The 18,453-nt window shown below is 34.2% G+C and overlaps 2 protein-coding genes across 2 annotated transcripts; both read right to left on the reverse strand.

Moving 5' to 3' along the window:
• Window positions 1–4,624: 4,624 nt before the first annotated feature.
• LOC149899284 (uncharacterized) lies at window positions 4,625–7,067 on the reverse strand. The gene is made up of 8 exons (XM_090114636.1): window positions 6,956–7,067; window positions 6,591–6,790; window positions 6,293–6,422; window positions 5,768–5,920; window positions 5,451–5,633; window positions 5,124–5,233; window positions 4,780–4,941; window positions 4,625–4,681 (listed from the first exon to the last, which is right to left on the reverse strand). The coding sequence occupies exons 1-8, from the start codon at window positions 7,065–7,067 to the stop codon at window positions 4,625–4,627; spliced, it is 1,107 nt and encodes a 368-aa protein (XP_089970762.1).
• A 6,808-nt stretch (window positions 7,068–13,875) lies between these two features.
• On the reverse strand, window positions 13,876–17,557 carry LOC149899285 (uncharacterized). The gene is made up of 7 exons (XM_090114637.1): window positions 17,411–17,557; window positions 16,859–16,988; window positions 16,476–16,628; window positions 15,790–15,972; window positions 15,563–15,675; window positions 14,042–14,203; window positions 13,876–13,953 (listed from the first exon to the last, which is right to left on the reverse strand). Exons 1-7 carry the CDS (start codon window positions 17,555–17,557, stop codon window positions 13,897–13,899), a joined length of 945 nt encoding a protein of 314 aa, XP_089970763.1. The 3' UTR covers window positions 13,876–13,896.
• Between the last annotated feature and the right edge of the window lie 896 nt (window positions 17,558–18,453).

The raw sequence follows: 18,453 nt of genomic DNA on the forward strand, positions 1-18,453 counted from the left end.
TTAAAAACATGTAAAGTTTCTGTTTTTGTATGTTTGTTGAAATCTTTTAAGTACTGATACTTCCATGAAAAATCTTTCACTAACAGAAAGCTACGCTATTCAGAAGTGGTCCTTAAAATGTTACGATGGGCGGAAGAAGTCAGCGGACAAAATGAGTATGCAGACTTTAGTTTGTCTGGGCCTTTAATAATTATAGCAATTATTATCAATATTATCATAGAAAATACTCACGGAACTCACCTCGAGTTCTATTCCATGGAAAGGCTGAATAAACAGCAATAGGGAAAGTACATGATGCAAGACGAAAAATAAGCGAAAAATAATCGCTGCAGTTAAACCTTCGGTACCAACTGTAACATGAATAAAATTACACTCTTTGTAATATAATTAAGAATATATGCAACTAAGGATAAAAATATTTCTAACCCAAATAAGAAAACTTTTACTTCTCTTGATTAGAGCAGTGTAAATCAGCGCTATCTGTTAATAACCTAAGTACCTAATTTTTAGATTACATTTTAAATACGGACGTGTTTAGGGTTCCGTAGCTCAAAAGGAAACAATGACCCTTATATGATTACTTTGCTGTCGCTATATCCGCGGTACATAATACATGTGGTAAAGGATACACATATGGTACATTTAAAGGCAATTTTACATAGGTTTCGCCATACTAGATTTCAAGCCAAACACTTACTCCGAGAAACATCGTACGCAGATTGTATTGAACGGGTAACAATGCTGACATAAATAAAAAACGCAGTAAACTGATTGCACGTATTCATCTTCCCGAACATTTTATGTAAAAATACCATTTTTTCTCCAATTTTTCGTATCCTTATATTTGCTGATTCCGTAAATGCTGTCGATGTTGAAATGTTTACTAGAATCAGATTATTTTTATTACTATATGCGCCTTTTATTTTTCATAACGTTTTGATTGAAAAATAAGATTTGCCTGCCGGAGATATAAATAAAGAATTCCCTTACCAAATTGCAATAGGTCTGCCAGATCCTGTAACTCTTCTCGAACGATACGTATTTTTGACAAAATTTCTTCGTATATTGCAAATACATATGTTAGCACCGCACATATTAGTACATATTTTGTCCGACTTAATAAGAAGCCATAAATGCCTATATCTGGGAAAATTATTTAAATGGTTATATTGCTGCGTGAAGAGTTCATCCGTGAATGATTTTAAAAGTACTACTTTTCTTATTAAAAATTTAATTTCTTGTTCAAATGATTGGAATTTAATGTTTGCCTCAAAGAAGGTAGGTCAAAATCCATTTTCTCCATAAGAAAATTAAGGCATTGGAAGCAATTAAGATGTTTTTAAGGCAGATTACTCATAAATAACATAAATGTCTTTATTCTGACCTAATTGGCTGCTTAATAGATTACGTATAAAATTGAACACATCTAACAACAATCTGAAGATAATCATAAATAGTATAATTGCTTTGTTTTTACTGTCCATTTCTTTTCGTCTGTGCGCAGGTATTTCCTGTAATATGTCCAATTGTTATGAATACAAAGGAACTGTATTTACTATGAATTTCGATAATTATAGAAAACCATCATGCTTTGTTTTACACCACAATTAAGATCTTCAAGACGCGACGATGATAAAATGGAAAGATCAATTGCAATAACCAACATTACCTGTTCCATATAATTAGACCTGTTCTATTACATTGTTCATTCTTGATATACTGAACAATGATCCAAATCCGGAGATTATTGCCCCCAACGACACATCTAACAGTTTCAAAAGCCATAATAACGGTAAGGGTTCGGTAATTCTGGTATATTTGCTTTTTAAATTTACCTCCAACCAGAAGTATATAGCATGCGAAATATCTGGAAAATCACATGAGAAACTTACACTATTAATTTAAAAGATCAAATATCAGATGAAAATACATAACTGTTAATTTTTTTCAGTAACAAGAGAGAATCAATAGTGCGTATTAGCCAAGTAAAGTTAGATTGAAAAATTAAGCAAATATAATTTTTTTACTAATAAATTTATATGTATAAAGGACAAAATGAAGAGGCCCTTAATGTGAACCTTGTGTAACCTATAATAATAATGAGCCAAATACGGAACTTACTCAATAAAACAATGCAGATGTATCCCGCGTACGCATAACGTTTGGAGACTCGAATGCGGTACCCGGCACGCTCCCGTGCGATGGTGAGCGGCGCTAGTGAGAGCACTCGCATGATGCGCAGAACTAGTGCCAGCGGCCCGCACACAGTGCAGCTTTGGGGACCCATTATCTGCTATGTTTGTTAACATATTGTCAGTAATATAAGCTTAATTTTACAATTGTTTACATGTGCGATAGAATGACTAGAACAATTTGTTATTTCCCGTATTAGAAATCGTTTCTACCTCAAAGGAATTGTAAATTTAATCACACTAAAGGAGACATTTCTAGTTGTTTGTTTGCAAAGGTGTAACTCAAAAAGTACTGAATGGATTTAAAAAATTTTTATTTTATTTAATTTTTATCCCAAAATTTATTATTTTATGTAAATTAAAAGTCACCTGTTCTTGTTCAACTTCAAATAATAATCACGTATTATACACATGTACAGTAATGCTTCTAGAAATATGTCGATATCTACGCTTAATCAACTATTTAACCTGTTTAAATAGTTATTATAGTCATATCTGTCTAAAACGAATTCCCATCAATATCAATTTTTATATTTTTAGCTTTCACTAAAGTATATATTATACCTAATTGTCACAAAAAGGTACACAGTTTTACGAAAATTGCGGTGGCGGAGGACTATGAAATTTGGCATACTTGAAAGTTATTAAGTAACTTTCAAGTATGCCAAAAAAAGTAGTTTAAAGTAAATTAAGGTATCTTTCTAAAAATGTAATTTAATCAAATAAAATCTTCGAAGGTCGTAGTGTCGCAGCACTAGCGCCAGCGGCGCGCCCACTGTGCAACTTTGGGGACGCATTATCTGCTATATTAATTATTGTTTATGATATACTTTGTATTATATAATTGCTTCATTGGTATATTTTCTATGATTCATATGAATTGAAGAGTATTTGCAAAAATTTCCGTGAGTAACGCTATGTATAATAGGTTCCCAAAAATCAGTATTTGCGATAAGACCGCCTGTTGTGTTAAAAATTGTGCATTTTTATTTTTATTGTCTCTGTGGTGCACAATACAGAATTTTTTGTTGTTGTTGTTGTTGTTGTTTAAAAGTAATGTAGCATCTTAAAAAATAATGTCGCCAAATTGATAAATTTTAAGTTTTGTTGTTTCAAGATTCTACTAGTATTTAGGAAATAAGTCAAGCGATTTCTATTAGCTTAGAAGATACTTGTTAAGGCATAATTTTTTGTTTTGAATTTACCTATCAATTGACTAACCGGTTGGCTTGGTTGGTAGTGGCCCGACTGCCTTCAAAGCTCGTGGGTTCGATTCCCACCCGGGGCAAATATTTGTATGATGAACATAGATGTTTTCTCTGTGTCTGGGTGTTAATTATCTATATAAGTATTTATTTAAAATTATGTATGTATGTTTATCTGCCATCTGGTTTCCATAACATAAGCGAAAGCTTAGTATGGGCACAGTATGGGATCAGATCGTGCCGTGTGTGAAAATTGTCCTGAATTACATACCTTATCCATAGTTAAATAAGAATTTCTGATTGCGACTGTTCTTGTTTTACTACAATGAATCAAAAGTATGCTAATGTACAATAATATATGTAATTACAGACCGGTTTTGTAAACAATTCAATATCTTTGCTGAATCTAGAATTTGACCCGAGAGTAGTAATTACTGTCATATCTATTAGGAATCAGAAAATGTGTAGTTACTTACGTACAATGTACATTGCCCTTTATTACTAACTGTTTTACGTGTGCATTATTTTTATTATAGCTAGCAAACATATTTTTACTAATTGAACATTGAAACAATGTGGGGGTTGTTGAAAGATTTATTTTTCATAAAAATATTAGATACATAAGAGAATATTTTATTCTCTTCTACTTCGTTTCCTTTTTGTTTTCCTGCTGAGTTCCTTCCTCCTGATCTTCTGTTTAGGTTTATATATCGGTGTATTCATTAACTATGAAGGATATCACATGTATGTTATCATTGAGATCAGACACATCACACAGCAGACTTTCCTATGCCCCAAAACACAGGAGTAAAAGCTACATAAGCCGTAGCGTTCTTTGGATAGGTCTTTTTTATACAGGAGAGTGGGCAAACGAGCACGTGGATCGCCTGTCCGTGGATGCTCTTTAGACGGGTACCCATCTATACCATCTGTACCCACTAAAGAGCATCTTCAGAGGTCCGAAGTTGTGTAGCCAACATTAGATGCATGTAAATCAAGCATTAAATATAAATATTTAACGGTCAATTAAAACAATTTATTTATTAATGGATCTTTGTGATGTAAAAGTGAAGAAATCATTTTTAAATGACACTAGTGAAGTTATTTTTAATAATGCAAAATAAGCTATTGTGTGTCACGACTCATTAGCACTATTAGCTTACAAAACCTCTATAAATCTAGAAATTAAGGTGAAGACAGAAGTAATACGATGCATCAGCTCTTCGATTAGTTAACTCTGAATTGAAGAACAATAAGGAGATAAGTAATTGCAGCTCCAAGAGTCTGAAACAATTTGAAACATAAGTTTTATTACAATTGTTGTTTTTTTTTTGTGTGAGGCCTTTCAGGCTTAAAATTTTATGGTATTCCAACAAAACTACCTTCACTAACAAAGACCGATTCATAGTGAAGACACCAAGCGGCGAAAACGTCATATCCATGTTGGATAACTCGTCGTAGAGCATTTCAAGTGGCGCTGGAATGGAGTCGGTTACGTAGTCCGTTGTGGCGATGCGGCCTACTTGCAATTTCATAGCTTGCATCTGGAATTCAACACAAAAATATATTATACAAGTATTTTTGAACAAATATTTTTGGTATGTTATATCATAAACCATGACCATCGTATGCTTTAGTTTTACATTGTTCTCATTATCATAACGTCCATAAGAACGAAGTCGTGGCCACTAGCTAGTATATAACATTAACAATACATAATACTAACCTCAAGATCAATTCCTCTGAAGGGCTCAATTGTGAGAACCATCATTAACGTTATATGCATAGCAATTAAGATGTCCAAAAATATAACTACTGGAAGATCCTGCGGTCTAACTATGAGATAAAGTTAGAAAAATTAATATCAGTTATTGTAACAAAAAATATAACTAATAAATAATTATATATTTTGATATAACATAATTTTTGTGTTTAATTTAATTAAAATTAAGTGATGTTAAGTTTATTTAATCTTATAGTCTAAAATGCAGGTTCAGCAAGAGTTAACAATACAAAGTGATTCTTATATATATAATAGATAAAATATACTCACAATAAATAAAATCAAATGCGGTTTGTATTATCCAAGAAACCATACATATATACATAAAAAATGCAATATATTCGTTGCATTGGTTCATCTTCGTAAATAATTCTTTTATAAAATCCAATTTTTCTCCAATTTTTATAAGACTCATATTGGCTGATTCATTAAAAGCTGATGTTGGGACAAATCCTACAATCATGAGTTTTTTTTTATTCCGCTGGTCTTAAACTACTACTACTTGAGACCTTATTCTCTTTCAAAAATCTCCAAATTTTGGTGAAGTAAATAGAGCTTGGTTTACTTAAAAAGTCAATTTTCCATACCAAATTCCAGCAAGTCTGCCAGATCCTGTAATTCTTCGCGAACGATGCGTATTTTGGTCAAAATTGCTTCGTATATAATAAAAACATATATTTGTAACAAACGCACCACTGCATATTTAAAGCGGGTTAGAACCAAGCCGATGACGATGACGTCTGTCGAGAAATTATTTTGAGTAATTATTCTGCGAATAAAGAACAAAAAATTTGCTCTTATTCATCGTCCTATGCATTTTCATCTAAGATTTTATACACTTTACGGATCAACTATGACTTAAGTTTGGGCTTTCCTAGATGTGATATCAATGTATAATATTATGTTAGTTTATCATCATTAAGCAAAATTGCATGTGGCCCCAGTTTACGAATCACAGTGACTATTCAAAATATATAGATTACTAATTATTAGCATCAACAATTTAAAGAAGCCCGATGTTATCAATACGTTAAAAGTAACATTCGAATAGCTTAAAATGCTTTCTGCTTCTTAACAGTAGTAAATAAAAGTATTAATATGGAGAAACATACCAGGATACCGCATATTAAAAACGTAGTGAAAAAAATTTATTCCATCTATTACAAATTTACAAGTAAAGATAAATATGATCCCTTTTTTGGATTTATTAGAACTTTCTCTGTCTTTGCTCGCAGGGATTACCTGTCAAATGATAAAATATTATTCTTTGAGTATGATCTGCGTTTTTTTTTATTATAGGCTGTCCTAACAACGGTGTACTACGCTCAACGGAACTTATAGTTTTGCATAGTTCCGTACGTCCTACAAAATGACGTTGAAAATATTCAAAGGGTGAAAATTTCAGTTTACCTTTTCCATATAGTACACCTGTTCTATAACATTCTTCATCCTTGATACACTAAACAATGATCCTTGTAAGGTGATGATTGCCACTACCGATATATTCAACAGCATAACAAAAATCAATAAAGGTATCTGTGTGGAAATTTCTGTATAATATTTTTTGTTTAAATTCAATTCAAACCACATGCACATACTGTGAAAAACATCTGAAAGAAATTATAAACACTATTAGATGTAGCTCGATAAATGTACCACATAATATTACGAAGTAATGAATTCGAAGTGATTGATATATAAGACGAAATGAATGGGCCCCAAATACGAACCTTGTGTAACCCGATTGTAATGAGCACTTTTTTAACGATACTTACTTATTAAAATCATAAAGAAATATCCCGCGTAGGCATAACGTTTGCAGACCCGAATGCGGTATCCGGCGCGCTCCCGTGTGATGGTGAGCGGCGCTAGTGAGAGCACTCGCATGATGCGCAGCACTAGCGCCAGTGGCTCGCCCACTGTGCAGCTTTGGGGGTGCATGATCTGCTATAATATTATGTTTATTATATATATCTTCCTTTCCTTCTTATCTTTGTTATATACCAAGAATGATCTAAAGGAAGTGAGTAGTATATTTTTTAAGTTTTAGTTATTAATCAAACATGTATTTTTTATAACTAAAAATCATTCGTAATTTTGTAAAGTCTAAATGTATTACTAACATAGTTTCTAAGATTAATGTATACCTACTAACACAAATATCGATAAATATCTGAAAATAAAATATATTATTAATTTATTATTATTAAATGCACTCTGAACATTTCCTTTTTTAAAAGAGAAATTGTTATAATTATAAATATCACAATTTGTTTATAAAGTATAAATAATAGTCACGTTTCATATCTATCTAAAAAGTAATTCTTATCAACAGAAAATGTAGAAGTAAGCTATCACATGAAAGTAAATTATTACTGTCACATTATAATAATAATGCATATGAGTATCATTCTATTCAATTATACTTGCCACTTGGTTAATAAATTTCTAGACTTGTTTTGTGTCCCTAAACATACCTACATTATTTGTATTCCGAGTAATCTTATATATAAAAACTAGGTTTCAGCCCGCGGCTTCGCCCGCGCAGTCAAAGAAAAACCCGCATAGTTCCCGTTCCTGTGGGATTTTCGAGATTACGTCATTTTCCCGGGATAAAAAGTAGCCTATGTCCTTTCTCGGGTATCAAAATATCTCCATACCAAATTTCATGAAAATTGGTTCAGTAGTTTAGGCGTGATTGAGTAACAGACAGACAGACAGAGTTACTTTCGCATTTATAATCTTCTTCTTCTTATATATAAAAATGAATCGCAAAATGTGTTGGTAAGCGCATAACTCGAGAACGGCTGAACCGATTTCGATAATTCTTTTTTTATTATATTCCTTGAAGTACGAGGATGGTTCTTATGTAGAGAAAACGTAAACATGTACCACGGGCGAAGCCGGGGCGGACCGCTAGTTTTTTAATAAATTTATTTGGGGATTACGCTGCTTATGACGTTGAATATAATTACTGAAATGACTCAGGGTGCAATCCTAAATCTAATTGAAACACAAAAACGTACTAATGTTATTATTACCCAACATGTAATACATAATACATTAAAGCTATAGACTAATATCCTCATCACGGCACATAATCAATCAAATTTCGTATGCATTAGGTAAACTTGATATAAATCAGTACTTAATGTAAACTTAAATATAATAATTATAATAATTCATTTATTTATTGTAACATCAGTGGTCCACTTGTTAGTAACAATATTCTTATAACTATGTTAGTAACAATACATAAAATTTTATTCTAGTCAATATGTCAACTTAATTTTCATTACATAAAATATTTTATTCATTAACATTATAATCACGAAACATAAAAAATTAAAAAAGCACAATACTATTAATGATAAATTAGAATTTTACGGAAATGTTCCAATATTGGCGAGTCAAACTTATCGCACAACACTTTCAGAATGCTGTTGCTGCTGCCACGAAGTCTTTTTAGCAAGGATGCAGTCTTTTTTCTAAGGAGCGCGGGAAAGCTGTCAGTTTGCGCTTGAGCGAACATATTCGAAGCTGAGCAATATCGCGGCAGACGCAACAGCATTCTAAATCCATTATTGTATTGCACTCTAATAGCCCTAAGAGCTTTATCTGTATAGTTGCACCACAGACTGCCCGTGTAGAGAGTTTGGCAATACGCCTTAAATAAAGATATTTTAGCCTCCTCACCACAGCGAGCAAATCTGTGAGCAAGCATGTTACAGCGCGCCGCCAGCGCTCTACGTTCTCGCTCAATGTCTAACCGATCTTGTTGGTCCTCAGTAACATAGTGCCCGAGATATTTAAATTCCGACACCCTTTTTAGTATTTTCCCATTTAGGGTAATTACGGGGTCGTATTTGACGCATTTACGAGGAGCTTTAAATATGAGGTATTCACATTTAGCCACATTGTATATGAGTCCATGCCTAGCCGCATATTTCTCGCAACAATGCAGCAGCTCCCGTATAGAACCAGCAGAAGGACCCAGTAACACCATATCGTCGGCGTAGCTGATATTATTTACACTAACACCATCTACCCAACAACCCACTGGTTTACTGCTTAGCTCCGCAATCAGCTCATTCACATACAAATTGAAGAGCTTTGGGGAGGTCAGTCCACCCTGTCTAACACCACACTGCAGCTTATACGGCTCAGATAGCTTGTTCCCCCATTTGACGTTGTTCACTTGGCTCTCATACCAGAACTGCATAGTAAGAAGAAGCTCACGTTGCACGCCCGCTCTCTCCATCTTCTCCCATAAGAGGTCATAAGAAACTAAATCAAAAGCTTTAGAAAGATCGAGAAAGCAAGCGTACACCGGAGTATTTTTCGACGTGTAATATTTTACGGTCTGCTTTAGGCTTAAAATAGCTGTTTCTGTAGACAGCCCTGGCTGAAAACCAAATTGTGCATCATGAAATTTTAGTGTTTTGTTGAGCTCCTCATTAAGCAAACTATCCAAGATTTTCGCTATAATGGTGGCGAGCGAGATAGGTCTATAGTTGGTGTGGTCGGAGATATCACCCGTTTTATTTTTAATAATAGGAACCACTATAGTTTTCGTCCATGTCCATCTTTATAGTGTCCTGATGCTTCTGACACCATCTCAGTCGACTCCTGAATATCTTTTGGCTGAGACACATATCCTCATAAATCCTACCTGCTTTCGGCTTATTATGCGACAGCCAAGTATAATACTTCAACCGAGCATCACAGTGCGCGCTACGAACGTGCTTATTCCAACCAACTATATGACCCTTAGAGCTTTTATTAGCCATATGAGTAGCAGCTGCAGCATGGGAAAGAACTTTAACAATTTTGATATACATATCGTCGAGTATACATTTATGAGCAGAATTTGTACACATTTTTCCACTACAAGATACAAGTGATTCTGGAAACGAAATGTTTCTAAGCTGACTATGACATATCTCATGATATTCATCTATTTGCCTAGTACATCTATTACCCCATTGGGTAGTATTGTGACCGACATATACATCCGGTACTATTTTTGGGACAACTAAATTAAGATCGCACCTGACAATGAGAGGTAAATGATCAGACCAGAAGACATCACGAGTTACGTTAACATCAAGTACTGTTTTCCAAGCCGATTGTGATACAATACAATGGTCCAACCATCTCAAACTGCCATTAATATCACTTTTATAGGTGAAAATGTTTGAATTTAAACCCAGTTTTTGTACATCAGCACAAACCCAGGATTCATCCGAACAAAAATCAACAAGTTCGTTCCAGAAGGGTTGATTAGGATGAGAATTAAAATCACCTAACATATAAATGTTTTCAACGTTATTACTTTCAATTATAGCTTTAATCTCACTCAAACAATTCGTAAATTCAAACAAATTCTCCATTGCATCTGTTGGCATGTAAATACTAAACACAATGATATCAGAATTATCATACAAACTGGCTTTTATGGCACTTATTCTTGAGCTTGAACAATCAATGGTCTTTACTGATTTAAAAATACCTTTTCTCCATAATATGGCAACTCCACCATACGGTCTCCCCCTCAATAACCCCTGAGATAAATCTACGGCTGACTTTCCAGTGTACTCAAAATGTTTACTTATGGTTCCGAGAAAAGGAAGATCGTACGGGAGAAGCCATGTTTCCTGGAGCGCTAAAATATCTGAAGATGAACATAATTCTCTGACATTATCTATTGATCTTTTAACAGATTTACAATTAAAACTGACAAATGTACATACTTGATTATCCATAACTTATTTTTTTATTACTATCTTCAAATCCGTGTCTACTTATATTTTTAATCAATACAAATCGTCTAAAAGAAATGCCTTCCGGCCAGATGTCACTATTCATAAATATATCTAATTTATGTCTATCCACATATAGTTTAAAAGAGTTATAATTTCTCTCCCGCTTACCGTTTATTTTTTCCAATAACACTGACTCATTTGTTTTATTAAATATATAGTCCTTAATGTCTTTTTCACTTGTATTCTTACATACGTTAGATATATAAAGGGGCACTTTATTTGAGGCGGCTTTAAACTTCAAATCACAATTAGCACGACCCGTTTTACTTTTAAACCTATCCTTTAAGATTGGCTTCTTTTTCTTTTGCACAACTGTCCACTCACTATTAGAATTATGGCTATTATTATTCACATTTTGTGTGCACACCGGTTGCGCGCGTACCACTTCGGCTATAGACCGACTACGTAAGTCCACATTATTTTTATTTATAAACTCGTCATTTGCACCTATTGTCCGGCTAACGCTCGATGCGCCCGCGTTGCGTTCGGCGGGAAAGATATTGCACGAAACCGCGGTGGCCTCCACGTGCGATTGCTGCGGCGTCGTCTCTTTCTCGCATACCTGCAAGTTGGACGCAATGCAACCCTCCCTTTCTTGCAAAGCAGAAACCGCGGTTTGGGCCTCAACGGCGGCCGTTGACTCGTACGTGTGACCTTGGGCTGTGTTCGTTGCTGTATCTAGGGGCGATAACGACCGGCAGTTAAATGAATTGTCATTATCAAAATGCAGCCCCATAGGTCCGCTATCACAATTTAAGCTATTTCTCGCAAAAGCTCCCCGTTTTCTATTTATGTAATCAATAGACTTATCATGCTGTGTATTTAAAATGTTTTTCAGTTGATTCTGTGTAATATAACCATTTTTTATTTCGGATACCTCACTTTGCAGCTGATTAACATCTCTTAGCAACCGTGTCACGTCAATATGGTCAAAGGTCACAGGCGGCAATCTGTGCAGGTCCCTGGCCACAAAAATAGGAAGACGTTCTGGATCCGTAGCGTCAGTATTTTTTTAATAGCGCTATTATATCTTCCATGTCTCTTACCGATCTATCTTGTTTTTTGCGAATTTTAATCTTCTGTGATTGCACCGCCTCAAACAGCAGTTTTTTTGCTTCCAAAATTTCATCTGACGTAAATGCTGTTAGGCAAATCCTTGATAGGCCATCCTCGTCCATAATTTTCATTTTGTTATGAACAAATGCAAGTACTTCATTAATTACTATATTGCACACGGCACACTTCAAAACGTTAGAGGTCATTGTCCTCTCACTTCACTTGTGTCAACGACCGTGCGCTAGCGCGATCAGCTGATGACTCACACAAATATGTTTTTGTATATGAAAAAAAATCCTTTGAATGTTTTTTTATCACCAGTTACAAATTAATACAGAATAATAAAAAAAGCATCGTTACTAGAATCTTAGAGAGGAGATATTTATTAACGAAGAATCCTTTTTCAAGGATTTAGATAAGTTATTCAATAGACTGTGTTATATATATGAACTAACATAGAAAAGAAAGGAAATAATTTGGCATTATTTTGACAAAAATAAACAAAAAATTCCTTGAGGAGACCTTTAGTCTTGAATCTGTCCAATTACTAGATTAAACCCATTTTTTTAAATAGCTTTGATTAAAATATGCCTGTAATTACTTGCCAATCGAATAGGTTTTATGGTCGTTTTTAGGGCCGATTTTTCAATCGCGAGATAAACAGTCTAATAAATACCCATCGAATAGATTTATTCAATTATTTATCTAACTCATTACGGCTCGCCTATTTTTCAATCGTGATTTATTTGATGAATAACTATCTGACCAAATATTTCCATATTGGCAGCACTGCTCTCGGAGTGGCGAAACAAACATATTAAATTAGTCAAGTTAGAGCGGGATAGAGTCAAATCTTGCAATTTGTCAACAACCGTCATTATGACTCACGTCAGGAGTGCACTTGTCTTCTATGATTGTTGATTGTTGTTTTGATTCGAGTAAAGAGTTTGGTTAAATTTGTGTTTCAATTTATATATTTTACGATGGAAACGACATACTTAAAGGCAGCGTTCGGCAAATTTTCAATGGCATGGTCATCAGTACTATCAAAAACACCAATTTCAATATGATTTTAATTGATAATAATTATATAGAAAGAGGTTTAATTGTTAATAATTCTACGCTCTATGTTATGACATACGAAAATATCTCAAATTTGACGCGTCAGTTGTCAACTCAAACGCCTAACAGTCGAATAGCGCGCTATCTGGCCGTTGGAGCGGCAAATAGATTTATTCCTCAAATAACGTAGTTATTGGATAGATAAGTCCTATTCGTCTATTGAAAAATTGAATATTTTGTTAACTGAAGAATAAAGTCTATCTAGCTGTTTATCTGGGCATTGAAAAATCGGCCCTTAATAAAATTAATTTTATACTATAAATAAATTTTGTTTTCATCACCTCTAGTTTTAGGTTTACCAAACAACAAATCCATACTAATATTATAAATGCGAAAGTAACTCTGTCTGTCTGTCTGTTACTCAATCACGCCTAAACTACTGAACCAATTTGCATGAAATTTGGTATGGAGATATTTTGATACCCGAGAAAGGACATAGGCTACTTTTTATAGCGAGATATGTACCACGGGCGAAGCCGGGGCGGACCGCTAGTAGTTAATATAGAGAATATGCATCAGGCTAACTACGGCTCTCTCACTAAAGGGATTGTCATAGAAAACTTTAATTTAATAATTCTATTCAGTGAATAAAACAAAAGTCACAGATCTTAAGACATTAATTAATTTTTGATAAGAATAAATAAGGAAGGAAATATTTTTTATACTAATACACTAAGCTTATACAGAAAAGGTATATCTATTCATTTAATCCATTAGTTATCGTTGAATTGGATAACAATAGTGAGATAGTACACCGTAACACCTAGTGTCTGAAACAAAAAGAGATGATTTGTAAAGATGTAATTAAAAAATAATAATAAAAACATTCACGAAAATATCATATATGTACTAAACTACCTTAGCCAATAAAGAACGGTTCACAGTGAAGACACCGAGGGGAGAAAACGACAAATCTATAGCTGATAACACGTCGTAGAGCATTTCAAGTGGCGCTGGAATGGAGTCGGTTACGTAGTCCGTTGTGGCGATGCGGCCCACCTGCAACTTCATAGTCTGCATCTGAAATTCAATATAAAATTATAATATGCTCCCTGATAAAATATGAAACGTTGCACGAGAGAACCACATTTTTGAAGTGAAAACTTCTTTAGCGGCGTTGAGCACTTTTTCTGTAATGGGTATAAAATCTTAAACTCGCGTCAGGACATGTGACCTGCCCCCCTATGCAAGTGGCTTTCTGTTATAGACTGGGGTGGAAGCCTTTAAAAATAATGAAAAGATAAAAAAAATCGCAGTCGGATGAAACCCATTAGAAAAGGAGGGGAACATGATGAAAATAAAAGAAAAAATAAATAACGGTCAATCCGAGTTCGGGAAGTGGGAGGGGGAAAGCTTCTTACTAGCTTTTAAGAGAAAAAAATGGTTTCTCTCGATTTCCGACAAAACTACTGTAGCTGTAGATTTAAACGTATCTACAGCTTACGTCAATCTCATACATTCGTAGTCTATTCTATTGAACGCTACGCTAATAGAAATCCACTTGCATAGGGGGGATGATCGAAAAAGCGCAAGACGGATACCATTCCAAAATATCAAAATTGCTCAACGTTAATAATCAAGTTTTCACTTCTGCCGGCACTCCCGGAGTTACACTTTTTTTTATATCGTACTTGCTTAATGCTTATTTCACAATATAATTGACATTGTAGTATTTAGTACGTTAGCACCAGAATATAACAAGCAGAGCGAGCTGTCGTCATATTATGGCCGTCATACGGCCGCCAAAGTCCCAATATCGTATCTATCTTCGGTTTGACCCTACTAAAGATAGAAAATGCTATATCTTTTGTTTCGGCGTCCCAATAAGCTTACTAGCTATAAACTAACCTATCTCTGATCGCTATCTATCGTCTGGAGGACTAACTGCTTACTAGAGGTATATTTTTCTCTTCGAATTGTCTATTTGAGCGTCCCAATAACGTTTTGACAGCTGTCAGCCAGTAATGGCCGTTCCCAATATCGTATCTATCTTACGATAGATAGAACCTTACTAGCTTACGGTCGGATAGCTGTCTATCTATAACCGTGGTTTATATTTATGTCACGTATAGAGCATAAAAAGCAGTATCTTTTATCGATAAAAGTGAAGTCCCGTGTCCCCAATTGGCGTAAGGAGCAGATGCATTATGCATACATCTGTTTCACTGATTGATTTCCTTTAGGAACAAGTACCTAGGTGAGAACTTCTGTGTCCTGCCAGACCGAAATTTTTTTTTCATCGTTTGCACCGGGAATCGAACCAACCAAGGAGGCGGTCTCTTAGTACATGTCGAGTATCTTACTACGTAGTACGAGTTAATTTGGTGCATATTTTATAATCATACTGTTCTTCTACTTACTTATACATACAACACTTACCTCAATCTCTATTTCTTGGAACGGATCAATTAATATTATGAGGAGAAGCGTATATGACACAACAACTAAGATGGACATAATATTCACGATCGCAGAGGGCTCTTTGAGGTTCACTTCAACAATATAATATTAGTTTTAATCGTTGTTGCATACCATTAAATAAACTATTAGGTACCCATTGGATAACATAAATAAGAGGTACAACATATGAGAAAGGATACACTTACATGAAATAAATTCGAATAACGTATGTATTATGCGGGAAATAATGCCTATGTAAACAAAAACAACTGCATATTCGTTGCTTTGGTTCACCCGCTTAAATATATCTATTAAAAACTCCAACTTTTCTCCAATATTTTGTAGCCTTGTATCGGCCGATTGGGTAAACTCTGGTAATGGATCGTATCCTTAAATAAAAAAAAAGTATTATTATTCTTTTTTTCTTAAGACTTTAATAAGTCACAAGTAAAAAATAATATACAGGGTGTCTCACTATCGGTATACTAAGCGCGAAGGGGCTCTTAGTTTTGCATACACTGATCACGTATAAAATACTTAAGCAACAACATTACGTCAACAACTTTTTGCTAAAAATTTTCCTTGAAATCCATGTTATCTTCGCTAGCTTCGCGCAGCCGGCATATACCGCTTCGCTAATGTGAGCATTTTGTCTAGAAAACATAATCTTAAACGATATTTCACGTGCGGTAGGCAAAGTTGGGCGGGTTGCTTGTTAGGGGTATATACATAGTGTTTTAAGAATTAATCTATTTGAAAAAAAAATGCGGCCGGAATTTTATAAGTATTTTTTACGTACTCAGATTATGTAAAACTAGAACTTCCTTTGACCTTAGTATACCGACGGTGGGCACACTGTATATTGACAAAACAATATAAAGCAGTTTCATACTAAATTCCAGCAAGTCAGCCAGACCCTGAAGTTCTTCTCGAACGATACGAATTTTGGACAAAACTTCTTCGTACATAATGAATACATATATTTGCACTGAACACATCAAGTGATATTTTATGCGGCGTATAATGTAGTCGATCATTCTAAATTCTGTCAAAAAAAATAATTATAAATTTGTAATAGTTCATTGTGTTAATAATTCATTCTTCAAAATATTAGAATGAGTTTTAAGCTCGATTTACGAACTATTACTTTTTTCTCTATAAATTTAATCTTTATAAAACTTAAATGTGTCAGTCGGGCATAAACAAGCTGTGTATTTTCTACTGGCACAAAAATTTTCAGCTAGTAGCTTAGTAAAATAGTACCTAACAACTTACTAGCAAATCCTACAATATAACCATAACGTATAAAATTTGTCACATCCATGAAAATTCTACATAAAATCAGAAGTATTATTACTCTTTTGTTTTTATTATCAACTTCTTTCTTATTATTCCCAGGAACTGCCTGTGAAATATTAAAAATGTCATGCTTTCTATAGATTTGGACAGAAGAATGCTAAAAATTGAAAACAGTACTTCAACCTTTTCCATACAGAACACCTGCTCTATTACATTATTCATTCTGGATACACTAAAAAATGATCCATAAAAGGTGATGATTGTTACTGCGAACATACTCAACATTATAACAAAAAGCAATAAAGGTATCTGTGTGCGAAGTTCACTATAGTATCCATTGATTACATTTAATTCAAACCAAACGCACAGACCATGCAAGCCATCTGAAAGGAGCAAAAACTAAAATAAAAATTTAGTTATATAAAAATTTATAATAGGACATAAAGAAGAGGTCCCAAATGTGAACCTTGTGCAACCCTATCATAATGAGGCCTTTTTACAACACATACTAAGCATAATAACGCCGACGTATCCGATAATAGCATAAAGTTTGGAGACTCGAATGCGGTACCCGGCGCGCTCCCGTGTGATGGTGAGCGGCGCTAGTGAGAGCACTCGCATGATGCGCAGCACTAGCGCCAGCGGCCCGCCCACTGTGCAGCTTTGGGGACGCATGATCTCTGTAATATTTGCTTATTATACATATTATATTTATATATTGTTAGTGTATGTTTTAGTTGTTAATGGTACATGCTAATAAACATATTTTTTTAGTACACACCAAGTGGTTCGTAAGTTAGTTGAAAAATGTTTATAAGCACTAGCTTATTCTGATTCAAATTCAGGATTCTTTATATTATAATGAAGAATTTATAAATATAATAAATTTATATGTATATAATCATACCTAATCAACACTACAGAATGTTATTAACTACTCAACTCACGTCTATGTTGATGTAATGGCGATGAAAACCAAAACACTAAAAGAATTACTAATATCTTACACTTTCATGTCTCTAATTCCTATGAAAATAAAATATAGAGGTACCTACGTCACATGTAGGTAAATCATTACCATCACATTAGTATTCTATATACATATATATACATATATTCACATTAGTATGTGATGACTATCTATTCAGCATTACTTACTTATTTGTATAATTATGTACAAATGCACCACACGAGAATTTCGTTCCTTATTTTTTAGAGTTATTATTCATTATATGTATTATCTAAAGAATATAGATGCGCCCCGCGGTTTCACCCGCGTGTCTCCGCTCCTGTTGGTCTTAGCGTCATGACTCATGATATATTATAGCCTGTAGCCTTCCTCGATCAATAGGCTTTCTAACGCTGAAAGAATTTTTCAAATCGGACCAGTAGTTCCTGAGATTAGCCCGTTCAAACAAACAAAGTCTCCAGCTTTATAATATTAGTATAGATAATCCCATTGCAAGCATTATAAAACTGCAATCTTCATGATTGTTAGGTACCTACGTTATCAATCAATCAAACTTTATTTGCTTCAGCTTTAATGTATTAAAGGTAATTATGTTTGTATA

This window comes from Colias eurytheme, chromosome 21 (genome assembly GCF_061535395.1).
Source record: "Colias eurytheme isolate Ceu_HAF_F1 chromosome 21, ilColEury1 Martin Lab GWU primary, whole genome shotgun sequence".
Lineage (NCBI taxonomy): Eukaryota > Metazoa > Arthropoda > Insecta > Lepidoptera > Pieridae > Colias > Colias eurytheme.